This window comes from Triturus cristatus, chromosome 8, assembly GCF_964204655.1.
Source record: "Triturus cristatus chromosome 8, aTriCri1.1, whole genome shotgun sequence".
NCBI classification, from domain to species: Eukaryota; Metazoa; Chordata; class Amphibia; order Caudata; family Salamandridae; genus Triturus; species Triturus cristatus.
Window position 1 is genome coordinate 1,110,402,885 of NC_140591.1, and position 26,591 is coordinate 1,110,429,475.

Consider the following 26,591-nt stretch of genomic DNA (forward strand, 5'->3'; position numbering starts at 1 on the left):
GCTCATCCCAGGAACTTAAAAGTCAACACCGGCACTTTCCACAGTCTACACTGTTATCTAAATTACAGATTAACACAAAAATAGTTGTTTATTACTTCAATGAACATTAAAATTGACTAATATCTGCAGCCAAGCCATTATTATAGCTTTGGGGTCTGAATAATTTAAAATGTCAAACGTGTAGGGTGTGATGATTGGTAGTTGTGTTAATTCTGTCACTGTCGGCACATATAGGGGCAATCAGTAGTGCAGGCTGCAGTAGCCTCTTGACGAGGGACCCAGCACTTGTTTATTTATTTTTACAAATTAAGCACTGCAGTCAGCACACCAAGCTTATTCTCATCCTCTAGCTTCCCACACAAGGCAAGGTACATGTCCAAAATGAATGACAGTTACCTGATTTAACAGATAAAGATTGGAAGGCTTTAAAATCCTTTGTTATGATTTGGGGGGTGGTGCATTTTTTCACAACTAGAAGTAAAAAAAATGAAATGGATGAAAGACAGGTATTTATGAAGACAAACAATGAACATGATTTTTTCATTCAAAGGCATGCAACGATTTCAGCTCTACCAACAATGGCACTTATGGGATATGGACGAGGTACAAAAGAAGTAGTGATACTATTAGAGTCTAAGAATGCCTAGGTACTGATTTTGTAAAATAATACTCTTTCCTCAAATCAATGTCCACTGCAACTGTAGGAGAGAAGCACAGAGGACCAAGTCCTTTTTTGAGCCAACGTACATACTTCTCAGTGAGCAAAATAACATTGTCGCAGTCTGTCGTCTAGTTTTGACAAACAGTAAAAGAGGACTATGTACCCATTTATGGAAGATCAAAGAAACCTGGTCATTTCTTGGGAAGACGGAAGACACTTGCCTGACTGCATAATCTTTACATACTTAAAACAAAAATACTTTTTTTGTGGTCGCATTTCGCTCCAGGACCACCAAACCCGTTGTCAGACCGCCCGCTAGATTAGGAGTTTTCTCCTGCTCTGGTGGGCAGTTCTTTGGCATTCCCACGGCGGTGCCTAAGAAAAAGGGACCACAATGGGAATGCCAAATCCTGTTAATGCACGGCATTGGCTGTAAAGTCCATGCCGTGCAGGAAAGGGGTTGACTGCAGACGGGCGGGGGCATACCATGTGCCCCCCTGCATGCATCCCATGGCCCTGAGGCAACAGGGGGCCGTTTTAGGACCTCCTTAGCTTTCTTACCGGCAGCCTTTTCATGGTGGGCTTGCTGGAGCAGGGTTTTCTATTTAAACCCAAAAACATCAGCTTATATTTTTGTATGTCATAATTAAAATTACTAATAATTAATTATTAAGTACTAAGTTTTGTTGAGTTTTTTTTATTAATCAACCTTACTAATGAAAGAACTATACGTGGGAATGCAATTGCATGGCTAAATTAATAAGTGAACTAAGTTGGTGAGCAAATTAATTAAATAAGTGTAGTTAATGTGCTATTTGTTATGTGATGGCGCTTTAAAATAATATGTTTTAATGCTTCTTTATGTCGCAAATGGCTAGATAAATACATACACATAAGGGTATTAGTGGGAATTAACACTGTATAATCAATACAATGTAGTAACGTTGTTTTATGTTTCTTTTTAATTAAGTTGTCCATTTTGGCCTGCTAAGAAAATGGCCGATATCTACAGCCTGCATTTGAGTAGATGAAATATGAAGAGAGGCCTCGCTGATTGTGACCTCGGCCTCTGCCTGAACTAAAAGTTATGAAAAAACGACAACTCTGGGATGGTCGCCAATTATCTTTGGTAGAGAACATTTGTCACAAATGAACATTTTTGATAAACTTGCGGTGGCTTCACTGCGAGTGATACAATTCCGGAGAAGAGCATCCATGGATGTTGCAAACTAGTTTTGGCCTTCCTATTTCCTTGTTTTGAATTTTGAGATATCCGAGAGCGGAGATTTTTCTAATGTTGCAAGCTAACATCCTTTCCTGCTGGCTCTGCTCAACGGACGTTTTAGAGCTTGTTTGTAACTTTTAGTATGTACATTTTAGTATAAATATTGTTAGACTAGAGAGGGTCTAAGGCCACTTCTTCCTGAACTTATGCTCAGAAGACCGATGCTGACTGAGAGGACGACGACTCAAGAGACTTTGATTCTTTATTGAGAGACCTGACCTGATTTAGAGTACGACATTTAGCCAGAATAGGTAATTATGAGAATAATGATTTTGCAATTGAATAGCTTTCATTTAAACTAATTTAGATAAAATAATTTCTGTTTGAATTACAGTGTCGGGTGGTTATTTCTTTGTCATGTTATTGAGATCTCAAATGTGTTAAACTGTTTAAAATCATGACTCAAGGCAATTCAATTTGGTTGCATTGACCTCTAATTAGGTGCAGATTGATTTAGGAATTCTTTCTTATATTCAGTGTGGATAGAGTAATAGAATGAATATTGGTGTAATGGGCCCACCAGCGCATGATGAGTGTATGTGCGCTTGACTGTGAAATTACTCTGTCCGTGGAAGTAAGTAGAGAAGGTGAGTTACTACCTCCGACAAGAACCCCTGCATCCTTCATGGTTGCGAAATATGGGTATCATACCTGTATTTGGTTAGACAATTGGGCTAGGTATACTAGAGAAGATGGTGTTCTCGCATTCCCGGAACATGGTTCATTTAATCTGGCCGTGTTGAGAAATTTACGGGAGAGAATGATGAGTCTAGAGCCTAGACCAAGGCCGACACAGTTCGAGGCATTGGTAGAATGGGAAGATGAGGTGCATGAGCGAGAAAAGCAGAGGAGTGGAGGTAATTATAGGTATATTTTTGGAAGGAAATATGATCATGAAACTCATCATGATCGAATGAGGAGATGGCGAGATGCTAGTATGACAGAGGGACTATATCCGATGAGAACTGTTGAGGAAGCAGAAGGGAGGAAAAGTACGGAAAAGGTACATGATGCAGAATTGAGAAGGTATGGGGCTAATGACTATGAGGATGAAGTCTTGGATGACATGATTTACAAGAGACCACCTCCATATAGACAAGAACCAGAAGTGAGAACACCAGTTGCTACCCCAATGAGAGATACTTTGCAAATTATAAAAACAGAAGTTGTCACACCTGATCTGAAAGGTGGTAGCTCTTTCGCGGAAAGGGAAAGAGAGAGAGAGCGAGAGAGAGGAAGAGAGAATGAAATCGAGGATGAAAAAACAAGAGAATTAGCAAGAACCACATCTGAATTGACAGAGAAGATAAGGGAATTAACCAAGAATCTAGAAGCTGTTACAGTGCCTGTAACCATAGGTCCGGTTATGCCTATTTTTGATAAGCAAAGAATGGGTGAAAGTGGTTTAACAGTTCCATATGTAGGAAATGGACTAGTTAGTTCTCCAGAACAGTCAGGAATGAGGACGGGAGAGAATCATTTGAGACGGTTGAGACATGACACATGTGGTGGAGAGTTAAATGTACAGCCTAATTCAGGATTGAATACTGGTTGTGTGGAAAGAAATGTTGTGATGGGAGGATCAATTTTGGAACCACAGAGGATGGCAGAACAAGTGAGTACAGGGAAGAAATCTACAGAAATAACGGCTGAGGATTTGAATGATTGGATGAAAGTTCTCCAAAGGAGGGACAAAGATTCTCAGGCAATTGATGTAGCCAGGTTGTGTATAGAACTGGAGGAACTTATAGCAGGAACAATTCCTACAGAAACGTTAAAAGATCATCATGATGGAGAGTTGTTATTTATGTGCAAGAGCATCACATGGAGGGCTAGGAATACACATGACAGGTTAAAAGGAATAGCGAGTGAAATGGGAATTGACATGGACAAGGTGAAAGCATTACAGAAGCCTTACCGAGTGGATTTTTCGGATAAGGATATTGAGAATCTAAATGATGTTGGCCGAACAGGGCAGATTAAGGAAATGATTGGATTATTGCGAAAATGGGGTGATGTGGAAAGGTGGAAGGATAGATGGTACAAGAAAAGAGAAGATACAGTGGACAGGACTTACTCAGCATTCCCCATGAGAGAAAAGGAAAAAAGCAGTGGATGCTTATCCTATGAGAGAGATTCCTGGAGGAGGATATGTACATGTCCCATGGACTAGGCAGGATATTTTGTCATTTACAAATGATTTCCCTCGACTGAGAGAAAAGCCTGTCGAGTGGTATAGGCAGGTAGATAGGTTTGTGAAATTGTCAAAGGTGCTGTGGATTGACCTGAATAGTCTGTTTGATATAATTGTTCCAGCAGACTTGTGGGCAGAATGTAAAATAGTTGTAGATTGGCCTGCTAAAGAATACCCGAGAGATCAAAGAACAGGAGCTCCAGACCCGGAGGTTATGAAAAAATATGAGCAGGTCATAGTGTTCCTGAAGAATAAGGTACCACCAAAAGAGACAGATTGGGTTAAGATAGATCGAACAAATCAGGAAGTAAAGGAATCAGTTCATGCTTTTTATGAAAGGTTGATACTGGCTTTTAAACAGTTCAGTGGAGATGAACATCTGGGTGATAAGGATTTGAGTCATTTTGTATACAGATTTGTATATGGCTTGTGACCTGAAATCAGTGAAATGATACGTGAGCACACAGTTGATTGGCAGAGTAAGAAGATTGATGAGCTCTTGAGACATGCGAAGTACTTCAGTGATGAAATTGAGGCAAAACAAAGAAAGCTGAAGGAGAAAGCGATGTGGGCACAGGTGAAGGTTGCAGAAAGACAAGAAACACAGCTGGTTGAACAAGCAAATAATCCAGGAAATAGGCCCAGATATGGTACAGGAAAAGGAAAGGGGAACATAGAAGAGGCAAAGAAGAAATTTCCGTGTCACAACTGCGGAAAATTAGGGCACTGGAGATCCGAGTGTACGAATCCACCATTAGTGAATAATGACAATCAATCCCTGAATCAACAGGTGCAGAACGAGGGGTGTAATCATCAGCAGCAACAGCAGAGGGTTGTCAAGCAGCAGAATCAAGAGCCAAAACCGCCTTTGCCGCAGAACAGAGGATCCCAGAAATACAATCAAGACTCGGGATTCTACAATGAGGAACAGGTAAACAAACCGAGACGTACAAATCCGGTACAACAATACTGGCTAAAGAATGAGGGGAGTGAGTCTGAAGGGGACTACTGACGGTGCCGAAGAGAGGAGGAAGAGTGCATACTTGGAGCAACTCTAGAAATAGACCAGGCAGGACCATTTGTAGATGGGAAAATAAATGGGGAAAGTGTTACTTTTTTAGTAGACACAGGAGCAACAAGATCAACTGTCAGATCAGCAGATATAAGAAATCTTCCTCTCTCGGACGAAGCAATCCAAGTGGTTGGTGTGTCTAATACACAGATTAAGACTCGTCTTACTGAACCAGTAAGGGTAAGGATAGGGAAATTTTCGGACATGCACAGGTTTGTAGTGTGTGATACTAGTCCAGTTAACTTTTTCGGTAGGGACTTCTTGTGTAAAATGAATTGCACAATGTTTTGTACTCCGGATGGAATAGCCTTTGAGACACCAGATGAGGATGTCTTATACAGAGTAACTCTAGATAATAGAGAACATGAGATTGTTGGAACATATGCTGTATTTAATCCAGATGATTTGCCTCAAGAGTTGAGACACACAGTAAAAGCAGCAGTTTGGGATTTTACTGGAGAGGATGTGGGATTGATGAATAATGTAGATCCAGTAAAGATTACAGTGAAAGAGGGAATCTCTTATCCTAATATCCCACAATACAGACTGACACCAGAGATAGTTGAAGGAATAACACCTATAATTGACAAAATGATTCAGCAGGGTGTCTTGAGAGAATTACTGAGTAGCCCATGTAATTCACCAATAATGGGACTGAAGAAACCTAATGGGAAGTTCAGAATAGTACAAGATTTGAGAAAAGTTAACAAAATTGTGGTATCATGCTGTCCCATTGTGCCAAATCCATCAGTGATTTTGTATCAGATTCCTCATGATGCTGAATGGTACACAGTAATTGATTTGTGCCATGCTTTCTTTTCAATTCCATTGCATCATGACAGCCAGCCGATTTTTGCATTTCGGTTTGGACAGCGTATTTTGGCATGGTGCCGAATCCCACAGGGGTATACAGAGAGCCCTTCAATATTCAATCAGTTGCTGAAGAAATCATTGGAAAGTCTGATCATGCCTGAAAGTTCAGTACTAGTACAATATATCGATGACCTACTTGTGGCATCGAAGACACGTGAAGCATGTGAAGTAGATACCATAGCTTTATTGAATCATCTGGCTGATGGAGGATTAAAGGTATCTCCAGCCAAATTGCAATTTTGCAAGAAAGAGGTACATTATCTTGGACACAATATTGAAAAAGGTCTAAGAAAAGTGACCATTGACAGGATCAAAATTATCAGAGGAATGAGAGCCCCAATGACCCAGAGAGAAGTGAGAATGTTTTTGGGAATGGTGGGTTATTGTCGTCAGTGGATAAGTAATTTTTCCTTGATAGCAAAGCCACTGATTAAATTGACCAAAAGTGAAGTAAAAGACCCATTGGAATTGAATGCAGAACAGATGGCAGCATTCGAAGAATTAAAGAGCAGATTATGTAAAGCTCCTGCTCTAGGAATGCCAGACTATAAGAAGGAGTTTGAACTGTACTGTAGTGAGAGGAATGGATGTGCACTTTCAGTGTTAATCCAGAAACATGGACGACTGAGAAGACCAATTGCGTACTTCTCATCAACACTTGACCCAGTAGCTGTGGGTTTACCAGGTTGCCTGAAAGCAGTAGCTGTTACATGCAGAAGCTTGGAACAGAATGAGGGTATAATAATGGGATATCCTGTACGGGTGTTCTCACCTCATGATGTGGCAATTCTTTTGACAAGAAGCAGAACTTAATACATGTCACATAGTCGGCTGACTAAATATGAGAAAATCATTCTGGGAGCATCAAATGTGACTCTTGAGAGATGTGTAAATGTGAATCCAGCGACACTTTTGCCAGATGCTGAAAATGTGAGTGTGAGAGATGATGTTGATCATGATTGCTTGGATGTGCTTGATTACTGTACAAAACCGAGACCAGACATAAGAGATATGCCACTGCCTGAGAGTGATCATGTGTTGTTTGTGGATGGATCATGTCTGAGAACAGAAGAAGGTGTGCTGAGTGCAGCATATGCGGTGTGTAAAGTTTCAGAAGTTATGGAAGCTTCACCTTTGAAAGGAGTTAAATCTGCTCAAGTAGCGGAATTGGTGGCACTGACAAAAGCTTGCAAGATTGGAAGAAATGTGAGAGTGACTGTAATGACTGATAGTCAGTACGGATTTGGGGTTGTTCATGACTTTGGCCAACTTTGGCTACAGAGAGGCTTCCTGGCCTCAAGTGGAACTCCTATAAAGAATGCTGAAGTGATTGGGAAATTGCTTGAGGCGATACAGCTGCCTAAAGAGTTAGCAGTTGTAAAATGTGCTGCTCATGGACAGGGTGATGATTTTGTTACTCTTGGTAACAGGTTTGCAAATGACATAGCACAGTATTGTGCAAAGAACAATCATTCCATTAACAGGGGAAAAGAGAAAGAAATGTCTTTTTGTTCTGTGATGTTTACTAATGTGATGGAAACATGGGATGAGGTGAGGCAGTTGCAGGATGAAGCAGGAGATGAGGAAATGAGAGATTGGATCAAGGCAGGTTGTGCACCACGAGAAAAAGATCATGTGTGGATCTATAGGGATGGAAGACCAGTCATGCCAAATTCTATGTTGTCAACAATGGCAAGAATGTATCATGGCCAGGGACACCTGGGGAGGGATGCTATGATTAGGTCCATTAAACAGACCTGGTACAATGCAAAGTTCAGGCTGATAGCGGAAAGCATCTGTCAAAGATGTTTGATTTGTCAGCAATTCAATACTGGAAAGAAAACAGTGGTGAGCCTAGGAACAATAGGCAGAGAAGGAGGTCCTTTTACCAGAATGCAAATAGATTTCATTGAAATGCCCCAAGTCAATAGATTGAGGTATGTTCTAGTGGTAGTCTGTTTGTTCTCGAGGTGGGTGGAAGCATATCCGACTAGGAGAAATGATGGAATAACAGTGGCCAAGTTGCTGTTAAGAGAGTTGATTCCTAGGTACGGGTTCCCAGTGACAATTGAGTCAGATAGAGGAGGACACTTCTATAATGAACTCATGAGTTTAATTTGTGAAGCATTGAGTATACAGCAGAAGCTACATTGTGCATACAGGCCAGAGGCTTCTGGCGTTGTTGAGCAGATGAACGGCACAATCAAAAACAGAATTGGCAAGATGTGTTTAGCCACTGGAATGAAATGGCCTGATGTCTTGCCTCTAGTGCTGATGACTATTAGATCTACTCCAGACAGAACTACGGGGTTGAGTCCACATGAAATAATAATGGGACGAGCAATGAGACATGCATTCGTGCCCGTTGACAAGCTGATGACTATTACTGATGACATGATTTTGGATTACTGTAAAGGCCCGGCTGACGCAGTTCATTCTGTGTTTCACCGGGTTGGAGAAGACGCTACCACACTTGAAAAGAAGGCAGCCCATGATCTGAGCCCAGGGGACTGGGTGAGAATAAAAGTGCACAGAAGAAGAAATTGCTTGGTTCCAAGGTGGGGGAAGACCAAGACAAGTCATACTGACTACGACGACTGCTGTGAAATGTGCTGGAGTGAAGAACTGGATTCATGCGAGTCATACTCTGAGAGTTCCAAATCCAAAGGATGGGACTGGGAAGGAGTACTTTGAAGAGTCAGATTCCAGTGATGATGCAGACACTGAAACAGTGAGAAGAAAAAAGAATCCTGAAAGGGGGGAAAGAGAGTCAGAAAGAGAGTCAGGTGATTCTTTTTTCTTACCAGAAGAAGTTTCAAGAGTTACAAGGGGAACATTGCGAACCTCAGAAGAGAGTTCAGATTCTGGAAAAGTGCCTGAAGTTCTAACGAGCAGTGGAGAAAATAAAGAGAAAGAAAGAAAAGAAAAGAGCGATTCCACAGAGACTACACTTGAGTCAAATGAAGAGATAGAGAGGAATCCATCTGAGATAACTTCTGAAGAAGTAGGGTCAGAAGAAGATAGAGAGGGACAGATTGCGGAAGACCCCCGAGGAGGTGTAGGGAACATTCCTAATAAGCTAGGTGAAGGGAAAAGTAGACAGCAAGAAGATTGCGTGTCGGAGGCCCGAGGAGGGACAGTAGCAGGGAAATCTCAATCGGTGGAGAAGAAGACTGTGGAAAAAGAGAGAATTGTTGATGAACAGGAGGCAAATGAGACAGAATCGGATGAGAGTGAGAATGAGATACCAGAGGGTCGAGTTCTGAGAAAGAGAACTTGGATTGGAGAAAGAAACAATAGAGAAGTGAAACAGAAAAGAAGTGTAAAAGGAGATCTTTGGCCTAACAAGATAAAGAGGCTGAGATATCGACTGACACGAGTGAATTCATCGAAAGCTGAACAGGTGAACGAGGTGTCAAGCCAAATTCAAGCGAAAGAAGAAGAACCAAAAGAACCAAAGGAACCAGAGGCGATCAAAAGAATCAGAAAACCCAACCAGAAGTACGTATGTACAGAATGGACGTATGTGGCATTGCCTGAAGAAGAAGAAGAGGCAGAGAGTCAAGGAAATCCAGAGGAGACCTTACGGAGAGTGGTTGAGGAGAAGGAAGCTGTTGGAATCCTGAAAGTTATCTTGTCTGACATTGGAGAAGAGACAGATGTTCAGGATCTGATACAATTTGATGTTGATGAAGAAGAAATGAAAAGTGATGAAAACCCAAATTGAGTGAACTAAAGGAGTCACTTGGAGAAGAGTGAAGAAAAAAGAAATCTAAAAGAAAATTAACAGATTGTAACGATCTGCCGTAAAGATTCAGTAGTGGAGTAGTAGAGGCTAAGTCAAAAGACACAGTCAAAGTAATAAGATGGCTAACACAGAAAATAATCAAAGTAGATGTATCTTCCTGAAAAGATGGTGCAAAATGTGCTGCTGCTGTACAGGACTATTAATGCTACTATGGAGTGTGCTTGCTTTATTAGTTACTTTTAGAGTTACAATAGAAACTTTGGGAATACATACTGAGAATATGACTAACATAAAGAAGAGTTCACAGAAAGTAGTACCAACTAGAGTTAGCAATATATACATACACAAGGATAGGTCAATTAATGATTTTTCTACCAATGTTTTTTCAAAATTGTTGTATGAATACGTAAAGACAATGGAAGTAAGGGATTGCTACGTCTGTATGCAGTTACCTGCATCCGTTTCAGAGGGAGTTACTTATCACCATCTTCCAGCTACGTATGGAATTTCATGTAGTGTGTTGATTAGTATTTTTTATCTATTAGGGAAAATAGATTATGATATGTCTAATAAGGATAACATTTTTGGGCAATTGCCTATGAATAAAAAACTGAATCCTGCTAAAGAAGCTAACATTTTTGGTGAGATTTTTATTGAAACAGAAGAATTAACATTAGATTACATTTTTAGAAACAATTTAACTTGTAGTTTGAAGGAAGAAGAAAAAGCTTTCCTAGACATGGTAGAGAAAAGGAGAATGAACATGCATGAAAAGGCAGGAGGATATAAAATGAGTGAGACAATGTGGGACATTGAGATGGGAAAGGAGGTGAAGAATGGGGCTAGTCCAACTTTGGCTTTAGATGCACCACAGAAGGGTAAACTATGCATTACCAGAAGGAAATCCCAATATGATAATTATTTTGTTGGGACTAGTGAGTGCCATGATACATACTTTATTGCAACGGGATGGGGATTCAAAGGAGGGGAAGATCCAGTTTTCCCGGGAGTGTATTATATTTGTGGGAATAAGGCTTATTACAGGTTGCCTGACCATTGGTATGGCACATGTTATGTTGGCCTGGTCTTTCCAAAGATTTTTCAAATGGATAGAATAGAAGATGCAGAACAAATTAATCTACTAACACGCTTTAAAAGAGAAACTTGGACAGAAATTGTAGGAGATATTTTTGGAGCTTTAATACCAGCAGTGGGAATTTCATTAAATGCATATGGAATTCGGAAGCTGTCAACAGTGGTGGATCGCTTATCGACAAGCACCGCTGGAGGGTTTCTATTGGTAAATACAGAGATGGTTGCCTTACGCGCCATGTCTATGCAAAATCGATTTGCCCTTGATATTCTATTGGCAAAAGAGGGTGGAGTCCGTGGAATGCTGAAAGTTCAACATTGTTGCACTTACATTCCTGATGAAAGCAAAGATTTAAAAGTCTATATCAAAGATATTACTGATTTGCATGAAGAATTAGTACCACTGGAAGCTGAAAGTATCTGGACTAAAATGGCTAATAAGATGATTGCTGTTAAGAATTTTATTGCTAAGATAGGTAGTACCATTTTTGGTAAGGTATTATTTCCTTTAACATGTGTGATTGTTGCTTTATTGATTCTTAGATTAGGGTGTTTATGCTGTAGATATAGGAGGAATAAAAAGAAAATAATAAAAGAAAATGTTGAAAAGAGACAAAAGAGGTCAAAAAGAGACCCACAAGAAATAGAATTGGAAGAATTTAGGGAGAGCATGTACTTAGAAAAAAAAGAGATGATGAAAGAGAAACTGGAGTTTAATGTAAGAACAAAAAGACATTTGGATTTTTCCTAAAAAGGGGGAACTAAATTTTTTGGGTTGGATTTTTGTGGTGATGATATATCACCAAAGGGGGGATTGCTGGAGCAGGGTTTTCTATTTAAACCCAAAAACATCAGCTTATATTTTTGTATGTCATAATTAAAATTACTAATAATTAATTATTAAGTACTAAGTTTTGTCGAGTTTTTTTTATTAATCAACCTTACTAATGAAAGAACTATACGTGGGAATGCAATTGCATGGCTAAATTAATAAGTGAACTAAGTTGGTGAGCAAATTAATTAAATAAGTGTGGTTAATGTGCTATTTGTTATGTGATGGCGCTTTAAAATAATATGCTTTAATGCTTCTTTATGTCGCAAATGACTAGATAAATACATACACATAAGGGTATTAGTGGGAATTAACACTGTATAATCAATACAATGTAGTAACATTGTTTTATGTTTCTTTTTAATTAAGTTGTCCATTTTGGCCTGCTAAGAAAATGGCCGATATCTACAGCCTGCATTTGAGTAGATGAAATATGAAGAGAGGCCTCGCTGATTGTGACCTCGGCCTCTGCCTGAACTAAAAGTTATGAAAAAACGACAACTCTGGGATGTTCGCCAATTATCCTTGGTAGAGAACATTTGTCACAAATGAACATTTTTGATAAACTTGCGGTGGCTTCACTGCGAGTGATACAATTCCGGAGAAGAGCATCCATAGATGTTGCAAACTAGTTTTGGACTTCCTATTTCCTTGTTTTGAATTTTGAGATATCCGAGAGCGGAGATTTTTCTAAAGTTGCAAGCTAACATCCTTTCCTGCTCGCTCTGCTCAACGGACGTTTTAGAGCTTGTTTGTAACTTTTAGTATGTAAATTTTAGTATAAATATTGTTAGACTAGAGAGGGTCTAAGGCCACTTCTTCCTGAACTTATGCTCAGAAGACCGATGCTGACTGAGAGGACGACGACTCGAGAGACTTTGATTCTTTATTGAGAGACCTGACCTGATTTAGAGTACGACATTTAGCCAGAATAGGTAATTATGAGAATAATGATTTTGCAATTGAATAGCTTTCATTTAAACTAATTTAGATAAAATAATTTCTGTTTGAATTACAGTGTCGGGTGGTTATTTCTTTGTCATGTTATTGAGATCTCAAATGTGTTAAATTGTTTAAAATCATGACTCAAGGCAATTCAATTTGGTTGCATTGACCTCTAATTAGGTGCAGATTGATTTAGGAATTCTTTCTTATATTCAGTGTGGATAGAGTAATAGAATGAATGTTGGTGTAATGGGCCCACCAGCGCATGATGAGTGTATGTGCGCATGACTGTGAAATTACTCTGTCCGTGGAAGTAGGGAGAATTTATAAGCTCTGATCTGCAGCAGGCTCACCACCAAGAAAAGGCTGGCAATGAGGAAACTCGTAATAAGCTTAGCGGTGCCGCAACAGATCCGCCAGCATATTACTGCCTCACACCGCTGTAACACCGCCGGGGAATGGCGGTTGCAGCAGGCCTGCGGCAGTCTGACCAAACTCAAAATAGGGCAGTCGGACCGGTGGTGTGGCGGGAGCCGGTGCGCCACTGCAGATTTGGGGTCCTACGGACTGCCAAACTCGTAATGAGGCCATATGTCTTAAGAATGATGAAGGCATACTAGAGACTGTGAGAGAAAGGGCTTCACAAAACAAACTGCAATATGAAGAAGACATCCGATTGGGTAGAATCAAAGTCCATAGCTGTTGAGGCCACGATATACAAGATAGGAGTACAAGAACATGGATTGTTTTCTGTTGAAGTGATTATAGAACTAGAAGTCATAACACCAAGGGGAGGTTAACGCCAGGAGTAACTGAAGGACGTAAGTCTTCAGGGAATAAGCAGAAAAATGTATGAAAGATTTTAACGGCAGAACATACTATTTCTAGTAGTGGTGGTGGCCTTATTGATAAAAGATTCAATACAGCACAAATAAGATATAAGGAAGAACGGGCTCTGAAATTTAAAATGGACGCTTCTCTACTGAAATGAAGACTATGCAGAACCAGAGGAAACTCAGCAGTCCACACAGCAGTGGTGCAGAAACACAAACACAGGCAAGAGTTGAGTGCTGACTAAAGTAAATTAATAGTAATGAAAACATCTAAGATGAGGAAGAGAACACCAGAACACAGCAATTCTCAATGGGTGAAGCAAAAAGAGAAGAGAAAAATGCTGCTGAAGTACAGGACTGCAACTAGTTATTAACAAAGAACATAAACATATGCCTATAGGAATGAAACCTTCAGCGTGCTAGAGAAAATGTGAGAAAATGTAAAGCAAGGAGGTTAAAGGCAGATTGTAGACAGGGGGTTTAAGCCTCAGATGTACCTACAGATCAAAACTCTGTAACACATACAGACAGCATTGTTGTTCATTGACATTGGGTTATAGGGTCTACCTAGTGCCTAATTACCCTTCTCAGTGCTTGCCATGCGTGGTGACATCATTGGCAGGCAAACACAGAAATCCTCTGCAAACCTCTACTTGCAAACTGTTTGTTCCAAATTATTTGTCTTGTAAATGTTTTGATTCAATAAATGTACACTGAACTTCCTGAAACTCAAAAACTGCTAAAAGGTACAAGAGAAGTGGAGGGACTACACCGTACACATGCTGTTTACTCCAAGTAGAAGGGGGAGTCCCCAAACCTCTCACTGACGTCACAGTCTCACATTTGACTCCGATAAATAGTGAGGAAACACTATAGGAATAGCTGCCATGACAACTGCACAGAACAAGAAAAATACCAAGCACTGCAATACAATACCTTGCTGATCTTCACTGTTCAGGTCTGTTTGCATAGCACTTTTAACAGGTGTCCCTTCATTTGGCGTCTTCTTTTAGCCGAAAAGGAAAGACATATAAAAAGCATGTCAGTATAGGATTAAACTCTTTTTATGGTATAGAACTATTTTAGCGCCAATAATAGGTTGGCACATATGCACTGGAGTTGTTTTAAAAAACAACTGCCTGGGGCTATATTAAATGAAGTGCCCTAGTGCACAACGGGCAAGTGAGCCCACTTTATGCACCCCTGGGGCAGTTTGGTATGGAGAAGTGGCCACAGGTGCTTGCAAGGTCCTTTCTGTAACACAGACGCTGCTACATGTACAGAAACGCAATCTCAAGGGTAACTTCCCTCATTTGCCTTGGACCATGGCCCCAGGCAAATGAGGAGACACTTCGCCTCTACACCCATGCCATATTACAACGGAGAGGCAAAAAAACTGTGTGGAGCGTGATAACTGTGCGCAACATTGAGGTGGTGAACAGTCAGTCCTCCCCAAGAATGCCTCTGAAAAATGGGTTCTCCTTGACTCCTCAGAAATTCTCCTGTAGGTCAGTGCAGTCACACACTGACCCATCTACTGGTAGATATCTGAAACTCCCTCCCCTGCCCCCCACCAACCCTTTCAAATGCAGGCAGTGTTGCCACATGCACTGTGAAAAGCCAACTTGTGGCTTCAAACTGCCTGTCCGTCGTGCACGAATGTGCTGGTGTGCCTGTGCAGGTGTGGGATCACATCCATTCTGGGACCAGTACAATTGTGATCGGGCACCATGGCCACTCTGAGCCCAGCAGAGACGACTTAAAAGTGTGTGCCGCAAAGTGGGACAGTGCACCCCATTATTAATACATACCCTGGAATTAAGTCTTCTCTCAAGTTAAGGGTGAAATGTTACACATCATGAAGGAATTCAATGCAATCAGAGTAATGTTTTAAAATACATAGCAATATTAGTAAGGAAAAACAACTTGCTCATGGTAGTGACTTGCACACTGACAGATCTTAGTCCCTTTTACTCCACACCCATCGAATGTGGAGTATGCAAATGTCTTGATTTTTGCCCAGCACATAATAAATTCAAAACCTGAATTGTGGGATGTTTGTGCGCCCAGTGTGCCCAAGGCCTACGCCCTCACACATACCCCAGGCTCCAATCTCTATACAGAAGAAAGTCAAATCCTTCTGAGGTGGGCAGGAGGAGCTGGGTGAGTCCGATATTTGGAGGAAGGAGGGCAATAATTGGCATTCAATACAAGAATCACCATGGTGAGCAGCTTGCATTAACCGATATATCTGGTCCTCCTACCTTCCGGCTCATGGGCAAACCGGGAAATAAAATGGCATTGACATGGAGGAGTGTTAGAAATGGGGGCCTCTAGTTGGCAAGGGCTTGCACCTTTGTCCAAATAGGGACCCGTCTTCCTAGTCAGAATAAGTGATTTACGCTCCTAAAATAACCCCTGCTCACCCCCTTGGTAGCTTGGCACGAGCAGTCAGGCATATCTTAGAGGCAGTGTGTAAAGCATTTGCACATAACCAATAATAATAAAGTGTAAGCACTACAAAAGCCCACCACACCAGTTTAGAAAAATATCCAATATTTTTATATACTTAAGACAAGACCAAAAATGATAAAAATTCACGATACAGTACTTCAAAATATTCTTTTATCAAAATATGCTTTAAAAATAGTTCCTTAATGTCGATAGCTCCGTCCAGGGCTATCATGGCGTCGTGAACAAACAAATCCAAATAGTTCTGGCTGACCGCGGTTTCGCGGGCCAGCTACAGTGTCGGGAAGACCCGCAAACAGTACCTTTCAGAAATGTAGGGCATCGACGACCTCTCGAGGAGCTTCCGAAACCACAGCGTCTGCAGGCGTCTGTTCTGGAGGTCGGTGCAGGAGTTGTCGGGGCCCTCAAAGTCACACGCGTTGCAGGTCGATCTCCTCTCTGTTGGAGTCAGGAGCGCTGACATCGGCAGGCGTTGTGTGCTGAAGTGCAGCCGTGCGGCGTGCGGTGCCCTCAGGTCGTGGTGCGAGCAGCGGCTCAGTGGTGGCGTCGGATGGCGTAGTCGGTGAGACAAGGGTCGCAGTGTGAGACGAAGGCGGTGCTTGTCACGGTGCTGGCAGGTCACGGTGCAAGCAGCGGAGTCGTAGTTCCTGAAGCGCTGTCGTCGGCTGACGAACTGGAGTCGATGGCGCCAGCGTCAGTAGGCCAAGGCTGCAGTGCAGGATGAGGGCGGTGCGTTGTGTGACTTTACGAGCGGTGCCTTCGAACCACGGTGCGGAGTGCGGTGCCCACAGGTCATGGTGCAAGCAGCGGCTCGGTGGCGGCATCAGCAGGCATCGTCAATGAGACCAGGGTCACGGTGCGGCATTGCGGCAGTGCCCTCTGCAGTGCCAAGGCATCGTCGTGAAGCGAGGCGGTGGCGAGTGTGTTGCCCACAGGTCGCGATGCGAGCAGCGGCTCAGTGGTGCCGTCTGCAGGCGTCATCGGTGAGACCAAGGTCGTGGTGCGGCATTGCAGCGGTGCCCTCTGCAGTGCCGTCAGGACACGGAGTCAGCAGCGGCATTGTAGATGTCATCAAGTTGTTTTACCTCTGTTGCAGCACAAAACACCCAGTCCCCAGTACTGCGGGCAGAAGAGCTTGAAGTCTTTGTTGTTCCTGAGACTTCTTGAACAGGTGGCAAGCTCTACCTCAAGCCCTTGGAGAAACTCACAAAGCAGATTACAGAAAGTTCAGTCCAGTCCTTTCACTGCCCGAGACAGAAGCAGCCACTGCAGGCCAACACAGCAAAGCACACAGCAAAGTGGTAGGTCCTCCTCACAGCTTCTCCAGCTCTTCTTCTTGGCAGTCTTCTTGATCCAAAAGAGCTCTAAAGTTCAGGGGTCTGGGCCCCAAAATTTATATCCCAAATTCCTTTGATCTCTTATGCAGAGAGTGTCTGTGCCCAGCTAGAACCAGTTCTGCTTTCTCTGGTGTGATTTCCTGGCAGGAGGTGGAGACAGCATTGTCAGACCCTTTAAGGTGCAAGGAAATCTCCTCCCAATTCCCCTATTGCAGCCCAGGTCTATTCAGCCCTTTCCTGACACTACCTAGACTATCTGGAGCCCTCCTGCTCCCAAGGATTCTGTCATCGAAAACCCAGACAGGCAATCCACATTCAGGCAGAGACACACGGTAAGACTGAGCAAGAAAATACCTACTTTCTAAAAGTGGTATTTTCAAACACAGAATGTAAAAATCACCTTCACTAAAAGATGCATCTTTAGATTCTGAGTTCAGGCATACTAAGCTTTATTTTTCCACCTAGTTACCAGGGCCAGTTATGTTTATAAGATGTTATAAACAAACTTCCCATTCTGTCCTATGGGGAACAGGTAGCCTTGCAATAGTGAAAAACGAAATGGGCTGTAATTCACTATCATGGCATGCCGCCCACACCAGGGCATGTCCTACCTTTCAAATGCACTGCACCCTGCCCACAGGGGTACCTTGAGCCTACTTTAAGGGTGACTAACATGTAGAAAAGGGAAGGTGTAGAGCCTGGCAAGTGGGTGCACTTGTCAAGTCGACATGGCAGTTACAAACTGAGTGCAGACTCTGCAATGGCAGGTCTGAGTTGCCTTTTTAGGGCTACTCACATGGGTGGCACAATCAGTGCTGCAGGCCCACTAGTAGCATTTGATTTACAAGCCCTGGCACACACAGTGCACTTTACTAGGGACTAACAAGTAAGTCAAATATCCAATCATGGAAACACCAATCCATAATACAATTTACCACAGGAGCACTTGCACTTTACCACTGATCAGCAATGAGAAAAGTGCACAGAAACACTACGGCAGCAAAAACAGAGTAAAAACCGGGAGGGCAGAACCCAAAATCTCAGGGGAAATACGCCAAAAGTTGCCAAGTCTAACAAGGAGCAACTCGACATCAAGCTCCATTCTGTACAGCCAAGGATCCCTTCTATGCTTTAATAGAGAAAGAAATGTCCCAGTCCATGAGGCAGTCTCTGATGGAAAGCCAAGTGTTTTTTTTATAAAAAGCAAAACACCTGTAATTGTGCCCCATAACCATCAACAAGTGGAAAGAAAGTGTGCGCTCAAGCAAGGGAAGAGGGTCATTGCCACCTGTCTTCTGCCATTTGAGTATCAAGAGGAGAAGGGAAGACCCCAAGAATTGTCTGGATGCACCCAGAAAAGGCTTAGAAATCCATGGAAATCCAATGATTTTAAGGACATGCCATAAATTACTAATAATCTGGATGGAAGGGGGGCGTGGCCAAGTAACATGGCCTACAGGACATAAGCCCCAGAGCTCCCGGCCTGCCCACATTGTAATCCTTAAATATCCTGCAGCTCTTACCTTATTAGCGCCCCAAAATTGTGGCGGAGCCTCCTGGGACCCTGTGGAGGAGCAAACACAAGGAGATGATGGACGGAGTGCTGAACATTGCAAACACTCACCCCCAGTCACTGATCTGGGTTGAATCCATCATCGTTCTTTAGCTCACTTTGCCACCCCAGGTCAGACACAGCTATATGCAAATCAGTCTTGACCCTGTGCCTCATGGGACCAGTCCAGACCGAACTGCCAAGCCATGTCTTCCCTGGACCGGAAACAAGTATCCTGGGACCCTCATCAGTCAGGCTAGCTTGAATCCAGTGGCACAGTGAGCAAGGGACCCACGTCTGGGCATACCCTGCCAACTTAGGGTAAACAAAGCAAACACAAGGAGATGATGGACGGAGGTCATCGGGGCTGGGGTGTCCCTTGCGACCGACGTGTCAACGTCAGCACCAGAGGCCTCGTCTGGGCCTTTTCAGGGAAGGAGCCCAGAACATTTCTGAACGGGAGGCCTGCATTTGCGGCCCATCCTTGCGGAACGGAGGTGTCACCCCGGCGCGGTGTATCCAGATTGGCGATGGGGGCCCTTGCTGGGCCTGCACGGGGAGGAGCCTGGAGCTCTCCCGGAGGAGTGGCCCTCACCAATGAGCCGTCCCCGCCACATGACAGTGAGGCGCCGGCCATGGAGGGTGACGCAGTGAGGCCTTGCACCCACCTTTTCCTGCAGCGGTTATCAGGGACTGAAGACAGCAGGAACAACGAGCTGGCCCGGCCGCACTGGAGGATACCACGGCGGGGTACTCTCATCATAGGGGGATGCACTGGGAAACCTGCTGAGGCGTTCAGCCGCCCCACACTTGAGCCACTGGAATGATGCATGAGGCTCACCTTGGGGCCCCCGGTGAGTGAGGGACGCAGCGGGGCCTTACATCGGTGCAGTGCAAGTGGAAGTGTGGTGGCAGCTGTGGAGCGCTGCTCTTGGAGCCCGGGCACCCTGGTGGCCTACTAGAGTCAGCGGGGCGGGGGAAGGCGAGACCCAGCTGAGTGGCGCTGCAGCACATGAGGCGAGGCTCCCGGCAGCGTGTGAAGTAGGTGGTCCTTGTTTTGCCTCTCTGTTTGGGGGGAAATAAATGACAATGCTGATGGTCTGATAGTAGGATTGTGCATTGGAGTCACGTGCTGCACTAAATTAGGGGGACCCTCTAAGGAGAATAGTGGATGGTGTTTGGAGATCCCTTGCTGTAGGAGTAGGAGAGGACTAATTGGCTGCTGTAATAAATAATCTAGAGTGACCCGGGCTCTGGGAGCCACTGACAAGGTCCAAGCAGTGGGAGCAGAATTTCACCCGCTTTAGTAGGGGCGGAGTATTAGAAGGCTCGTGGGGTGACATTATCTTGGGGCCCAGTGTCGGCCTGACTTGGAACTGGCCCCCCGTTTGTGTCAAGACTGGAGGTGGAATGCTCGATGAGGCCTGGAGCGCCCCACGACTGACTTGTGATGGTGGTCGGTGAGTGCAGCCTAGCAGGGCGACGAGACTATTGCTCCAAGGAGGCCTGTGCGGGACGCGGTGACGTGGCATCCCCAAAAGTGGAGCAGAGTATCCTGCTGATCCCCCCTGGATGGTGACTGATGATGGATTAGCTGTATATTCCGAGAATCTGGATCTCAGTGAGGAGATACGCCGAGGCAGTTACCCTCACTGCAACAAGGGGGAAGCTGGGGAACAACCACATGCCTCAGTGAGGGGCCCACTAGGCAACCTTGTGTAAAAATACAGTGCAAGGGAGTATTGGTGGCAGCACTTGCCTTGACCCTAGATTTGGACTAGGTTATTGCCTGGCCAGGACGGAGGGAGTAGAGCCAAAGCTACCCGTCTCTACATACGCCGCAAGTGGACTCCTGCTGGCAAAGGGAGCACCATGGTGAAAGATAAGGTGCAGAAAGTGGCAGGTGCCAATACAATCACCCAATACACAAACCCGAGGCAACCCCTGCAGGGTCTGACTAGGCAAACTGGGGGTGCGGGTCCAGATGAAGAAGGGGATCCCGAATAGTTACACATGACCCGATTTCAAAATATGGTGTCGTATTGCGAGAATATATCGTTAGTAACATGAAACACTATCCATTGGACCCAAATATGTTTGACCAACACCAATTAGAGAATAACTGTCTGGGGCAATAGCACGATCAAAGAGACTTGGCTGCTATATAACTGCGTATGACCCAATTCAAAATGGCGGCGGAGTTTGCTAACAACAGACTACCATCCCCAGGATACATCATTTGCCAACCACTGGTGGGATAACATCTTATAAACTGGATGACTAATCCCCGGAGATTTCATAGATAATCCCAATGGCAAAACGGGCATAATAAATGACTCATTCCATCTAAGCAAGCTCGGAGATTACCCTTTGAAGATGGAACCGATTTGGCTGCTATAAAACAGAGTATGACCCAATCTAAAATGGCGGCGGAGTTTTGCTAACAACAGATTACCATTCCCATTATATATTATTTGCCAGCCTACGGTGCGGCAACATCTTAGAAACTGGATGACAAATCCCCGGAATTTTCGGAGATAATCTCAATGGCTAAACGGGCATAATAAATGATTCATTCCACGTAAGCTAGCCCAGTGATTACCCTTTCAAGATGGAACCGATAGTAACGAAGGCATTTGGGGCGGGGCGCATGTTGGCGCGCAGGAGAACATGTGATTTTACATCACAGCTGCCGGAAATTAGAAATCCTGCACCGCTTTAAAAGGGAAGAATTTTACTGCCACCACACTGGAGGCCGAAGTCCGCGATGCGAGTTGCTGAAGGAGATTATGAAATAGCCGACAGGTAAGGCACCGAGTCAGAAAGAATATAAGTCTAGTACTCCTGAGAGTTAGGTAGATTTAAGTTCGCTTTTGCTGACTGAGTATTCCAGTTAACTTCCTTACATGTACTAACAAATTTTTAGTGTAGGGAACTAATATCCAGTAAAGTACGCAGGGTTTATTATTATTTTATAGCGGCAAGCCCTAAGCAAACGCACAAGAGTGGCAGATATTAGTGGGATAAGAATATTTATGGGGACCTCAATAAAAATCGAGAGGGGACTAAAATGATAAAAAATATGTAAAAGGTATTAGCGGTCATGTGAATATGTGCTATAGTCCATCAGTATGTATATACTAAAAATATCCTGTTATCTACTAGAGCACTAAAGAAGATAGATATCAGTCAATCCGGTCACCGTACTACGCGGCTAAAAGAACAAACGGAATAGACCAATACCACGCTGTTCCTTAGAAAACGCCTGTAGAGGTAATCGCAAGAAAACCATAATTACGAAGCATGCATAATAACAAGACCTAAAATTGCTAACTATCCTTATCTAAACCCTAACCAGATTTTCACAGCTCCATGAGCAGCCCCTAGGGGCTAGTGAGCCATCAGCACTACATGAAAGGCTTGGAAAAAGTAAACCCGAGTATATGAACCAAATAAACACATGAGGAAATGTGCAACTGACTCTTAGGATCGCAATACGGTCTTATTAAGGTATTTACAAAATAGTTTAAATACTCACAAGTTGAATGGAGATGGTCTATAGAAATAGTAGAACATGGAATAATAATCACATAATATCTTATTGCAGTATTGATTACATTGCAAAAAGGAAAAGAACGTCATCAGCAACATCGACTGTGGGGAAAACTCTCACTACGTGCGCAATACTAGAATACAGGTAGTTCTGAATCCGTTATTTTTTCATGACTGTGCACAATAGATTATGGAGACCACAGTAAGACTTGTAATAGAGGATACAGGTCCACAGAGAGAGATAAATTACTCCTTGTTTAAAATGACGTTTACCTACAGTATACATCACTTGTATCTAATCTTTCTACTCTTTGATCTCTCACTACATACTACTTTCAATCTAGTAGAGAGCTATATAGCCACAGGCACGCTAGCAAGCTTGACAGAAGTGGAAATTCTTGGTTTTTAATTGTAGCTTTTGGAGAATGAAGCCAGCATTCTCCTGTGGGACACATAAATGTATGAAATTAATCGCTGATATTTTCCAATTGTCTTACAGAACACTAATCCCCTCATCTTTGCCCGCGATAAACTCGCAAACAAAAAGGTCCTGAAGAAGGTGGCAAGAAAAGAAATTAGATCCACCGAAACGTGCGTCGACCAAGACAGAGTGTCACACCCTAGTAATTGGCACCATAATCTAAGGGTTGAGTAATTAGCCCAGCTCTGGCTAGTCCAGCAACATCGATGGTGCACATCTGGGGTGGAGTGTGAATGTGTTGTATGATAGTGAAATGCATGTGGTATGAACAGAGGAGTGATTGCTGTGGGGATTTCTCTCAAATTACAGGAGAGAGGTTTTTTTTTTTTTTATAATGAGTATTAGCTTATATCTTCAAGTATATTGTTGAGAATATGAAATAAGCACAGTAATTGAATATATCATTGTACAAGGCGTGTTTAGGAATAAGATGACATTTGTAAATAATGTATGTAAATAAAAGAATGTATATGAGCAAGGAAATATCATAAAAATAATTTATATAAAAAACAAAAAATAAATATATGAGTTGAAATGCCCAAATACAATTGATTGTCTCTTTTTCATGTGAACCCACACGAAATTAATTGTTAAGTAAAAGAAATAGAGGTCAAGAGGGATACTTATCAGTCTTTGTTCACGGGGATCCCGAGCCTTCCAGAGCTGATCTTCTGGCTGCCATTCAGGGGTCTAGAAAACTGTTGGAGGACCGCATTGAGACTATCTCCATTGATGTCAACCTGCTGCGGGCCGATTTCCGGTAAGTGGTGGATAAGGTAACGACTGCGGAAGCTCATATAGTAGAGTTGCTAGGGGATGCGGTGACACTCAAGCAGCAGGATGGGCAGATGACTATGACCAAACAGGCACTGGAGTGGCGCGCTGAGGATGCAGAGGGAAGAGCCAGGCAGAGCAACATCCATGTGCTAGGAATTCCTGAGAAAGCAGAACAAAGAGCGGCTGAACAATTCTTAGAACAGTGGATCCGTACGCAACTCCGGCCCACCGGTTTGTCTCCCCTGTTTGCGATTGAGAGGGCCCATAGGGAATTGGTGCCACCCCTACCTCCTGGAGCTCAACCTCGAACACTGATAGCTAAGGTACTCAACTATTGAGATAGGGACTGCATTTTACGAGCGGCGAGGGAGCACCAGAACTTGCATTATGAAAATAATAAAGTCAGGAACTTCGGAAATCCTATCTGGGAATCAAGCGCAAGTTACAGGAGTTAAAGTTACAGTACATGTTGCTGTATCCAGCCAAATTGAAGGTTTTATCCCGGGGAAGAGCAAATTTTTTCAACTCACCACAGGAGATATGGGAGTGGTTGGAGATGCAGGGGGAGGGCCTCCCACCTAGAGAGCCGCAAGGATGATAGTCTCGTCCGAGCAAAAATCCTCGTCAGCGAACAGAGAAAAGGAGAACGCAGGAACCAGCTGAACAGTCTGAACACAGGATTGCAATGGGGTATGATGGTTTGTTACAGCTAGATGTCACTGGGGCTCCTGGTGCTTGGGGTACTCCACAGCTGGATGCTCCTGCAGAGTTGGACCCAAAGACACAGGCACTGGGCCTGAGGATAGAAACTGTCCCAGAAACATTGATGGAAGAAACCTCTGAACATGGTGGGGTTTAGAGGATAGACTCTAGCCGCTGCAATGGTAAACTGCATTAGCATACGTTGTTAATATTCAGCAAAATGAGGTAATGTGACATTGTTTGGTATGCATGCTGGAGAGGGGTATGGCCAGACTGCATGGAATTTAAAGTTTGATAGCTTAAACAAAGTGGATGGGCGGGCTGTGGGTGTAACGTGTGTTGCCCAGGTTGTGCAAAATGGGATGATGTGCACATCCTGGCATGAGCAAGTGGTGGGCAGTATCGACTTAGATGTCTGCAGAGTATTATCCGTGGGTGGGGGGGGGGAGTTCGGTTCAGGTCCTTGTTTATGGACTGTTTTAGGTTATGTTAATTCAGTGGTTGAGATGGGACACCAGACTAGTGATTACAGTGTCACACATGAGCAGAGAAAGTTAAAGGTACATAATGGCACGGGAGGTAAGGTTTCTTAGCTGGAACGTCAGGGGGCTAGGCACATGCACGAAACGTCATAGAGTCCTCTCCTTCATTAAAAGGCATAAAATAATGGTTGCAAGTCTGCAAGAAACACATTTAGACGATCCAGGGGCTGAGAGAGTAGCGAAAAAGTGGAGGAGGCAGTTATTTCATTCCTCTTATTCCACTTATGCCAGAGGAACCTTGATATGGGTGGCCACGGGTACCCAATTTACACTACAGTATATGGAGGCTGATGTGAAAGGCCGATATGTCATACAGAGAGGAAAACTTGACGGCAGAGACATTGCGGTTTTAAACACTTACGCACCGAACACAGATGAACCAGCCTTTTCCTCAACATTGCAGGATCTGAATATGACGGAGCTGGATATCCCGCTCGTGTGGCTGGGAGATTTTAATTGTGTCTTTCAACCTGATTTGGACCGGCTCCCCCGTAGAACGGGCACTAAGCCACGCATAACTAGGCAATTGCAGACTGTGATTGGGAACCTGGGCTTAAGCAACGTATGGCAGATGCAGCACCCGGCACAGAGAGTATTCACATGCTTTACACCTACTCATAATACCTACAGTAGACTGGATAGAATCTTAAGGACTGAGAAACCCACGTTTTTGGCAACTGAAATAACCCACTTGGCTCGATTCTTGTGGAACCATGCCCCGGTCAGCTGTGCAATACAGTAGAATATCAGAGTAGGGACCTCATTATTGGCGGATGCCGTACGATTTCCTAGAAGATCAGGAGGGCAGGGAATCTCTCTCTGGCTAACTCGGTGAATACATGACTCACAATTGGAATAACACGGGCAGTCGAGGTTTGGAATGGGAAACAATGAAGGCAGTGATCCGAGGAGCGGGGATGGGCCTAACATACGGAGTGTGAAGACAGCTACAACGTGAGTTACAGGATAACGAAGATGCACTAGCCACTCTTCGGACAGGTTTCTATGGACAGGTTGAGGTGCAAAGTCGGGAACGAACGTTACGTGAGCAGTTAACTGACACCTGGGACAGACTGGCTAAGTATACTCTTACTCTGTACAAGCAGTGACTGCATGCAGAGGGGGACAAGTCTGGCCGACTATTGGCTTGGATTTTGCGTAGGGAACAAGCACCCACTACTATTGCGTGCTTACGGACTGCGGCAGGAGACTTGGTGTATGCTAGAGCTGAAATACTGGAACAATGCCGCCAAAATCTACAGAAGGTGTACACGGCGGATCCAGCTGTAAGACCGGAATGTTATACACCATTCCTGGAGGAGCTCCAAATGCGGAAGCTCACCATTGAAGCTCAGACAGAACTAGAGAAGCAACTAACAGCAAAGGAGATACTAGAGGCTTTAGAAGAAATACCAAAAGCTAAAGCCCCTGGGGGGGATGGATTCACAATTGAATTTTATCTGACTTAACAGATGAAGCTGGTGCAACCTCTCCTTCAGACTATTAGTGAAGCCTACGAGAGGGGAATATTACCTCCGTCCATGCGTAAAGGAGACATTTGTAAGCTCCTAAAGCCAGGTGGGGATGAGAAGGATCCTGCGGCATCCGGCCGCTTACAATGAAAAATACCAATGTCAAAAT

General features: G+C 43.7%; 1 protein-coding gene across 4 annotated transcripts in view; it reads right to left on the minus strand.

Moving 5' to 3' along the window:
* REPS2 (RALBP1 associated Eps domain containing 2) overlaps positions 1-26,591 on the minus strand; it is an 856,334-nt gene that overhangs the window by 236,909 nt on the left and 592,834 nt on the right. For 3 of the 4 annotated variants that reach the window (XM_085622671.1, XM_085622668.1, XM_085622670.1), the window contains 2 exons: positions 14,472-14,541; positions 397-471 (listed from right to left, as the gene is read on the minus strand). In XM_085622671.1, coding sequence (XP_085478797.1) covers positions 397-471; positions 14,472-14,541 — 145 coding nt within the window. The remainder of the gene's footprint in view (positions 1-396; positions 472-14,471; positions 14,542-26,591) is intronic. The other variant, XM_085622669.1, reaches the window with a different exon arrangement.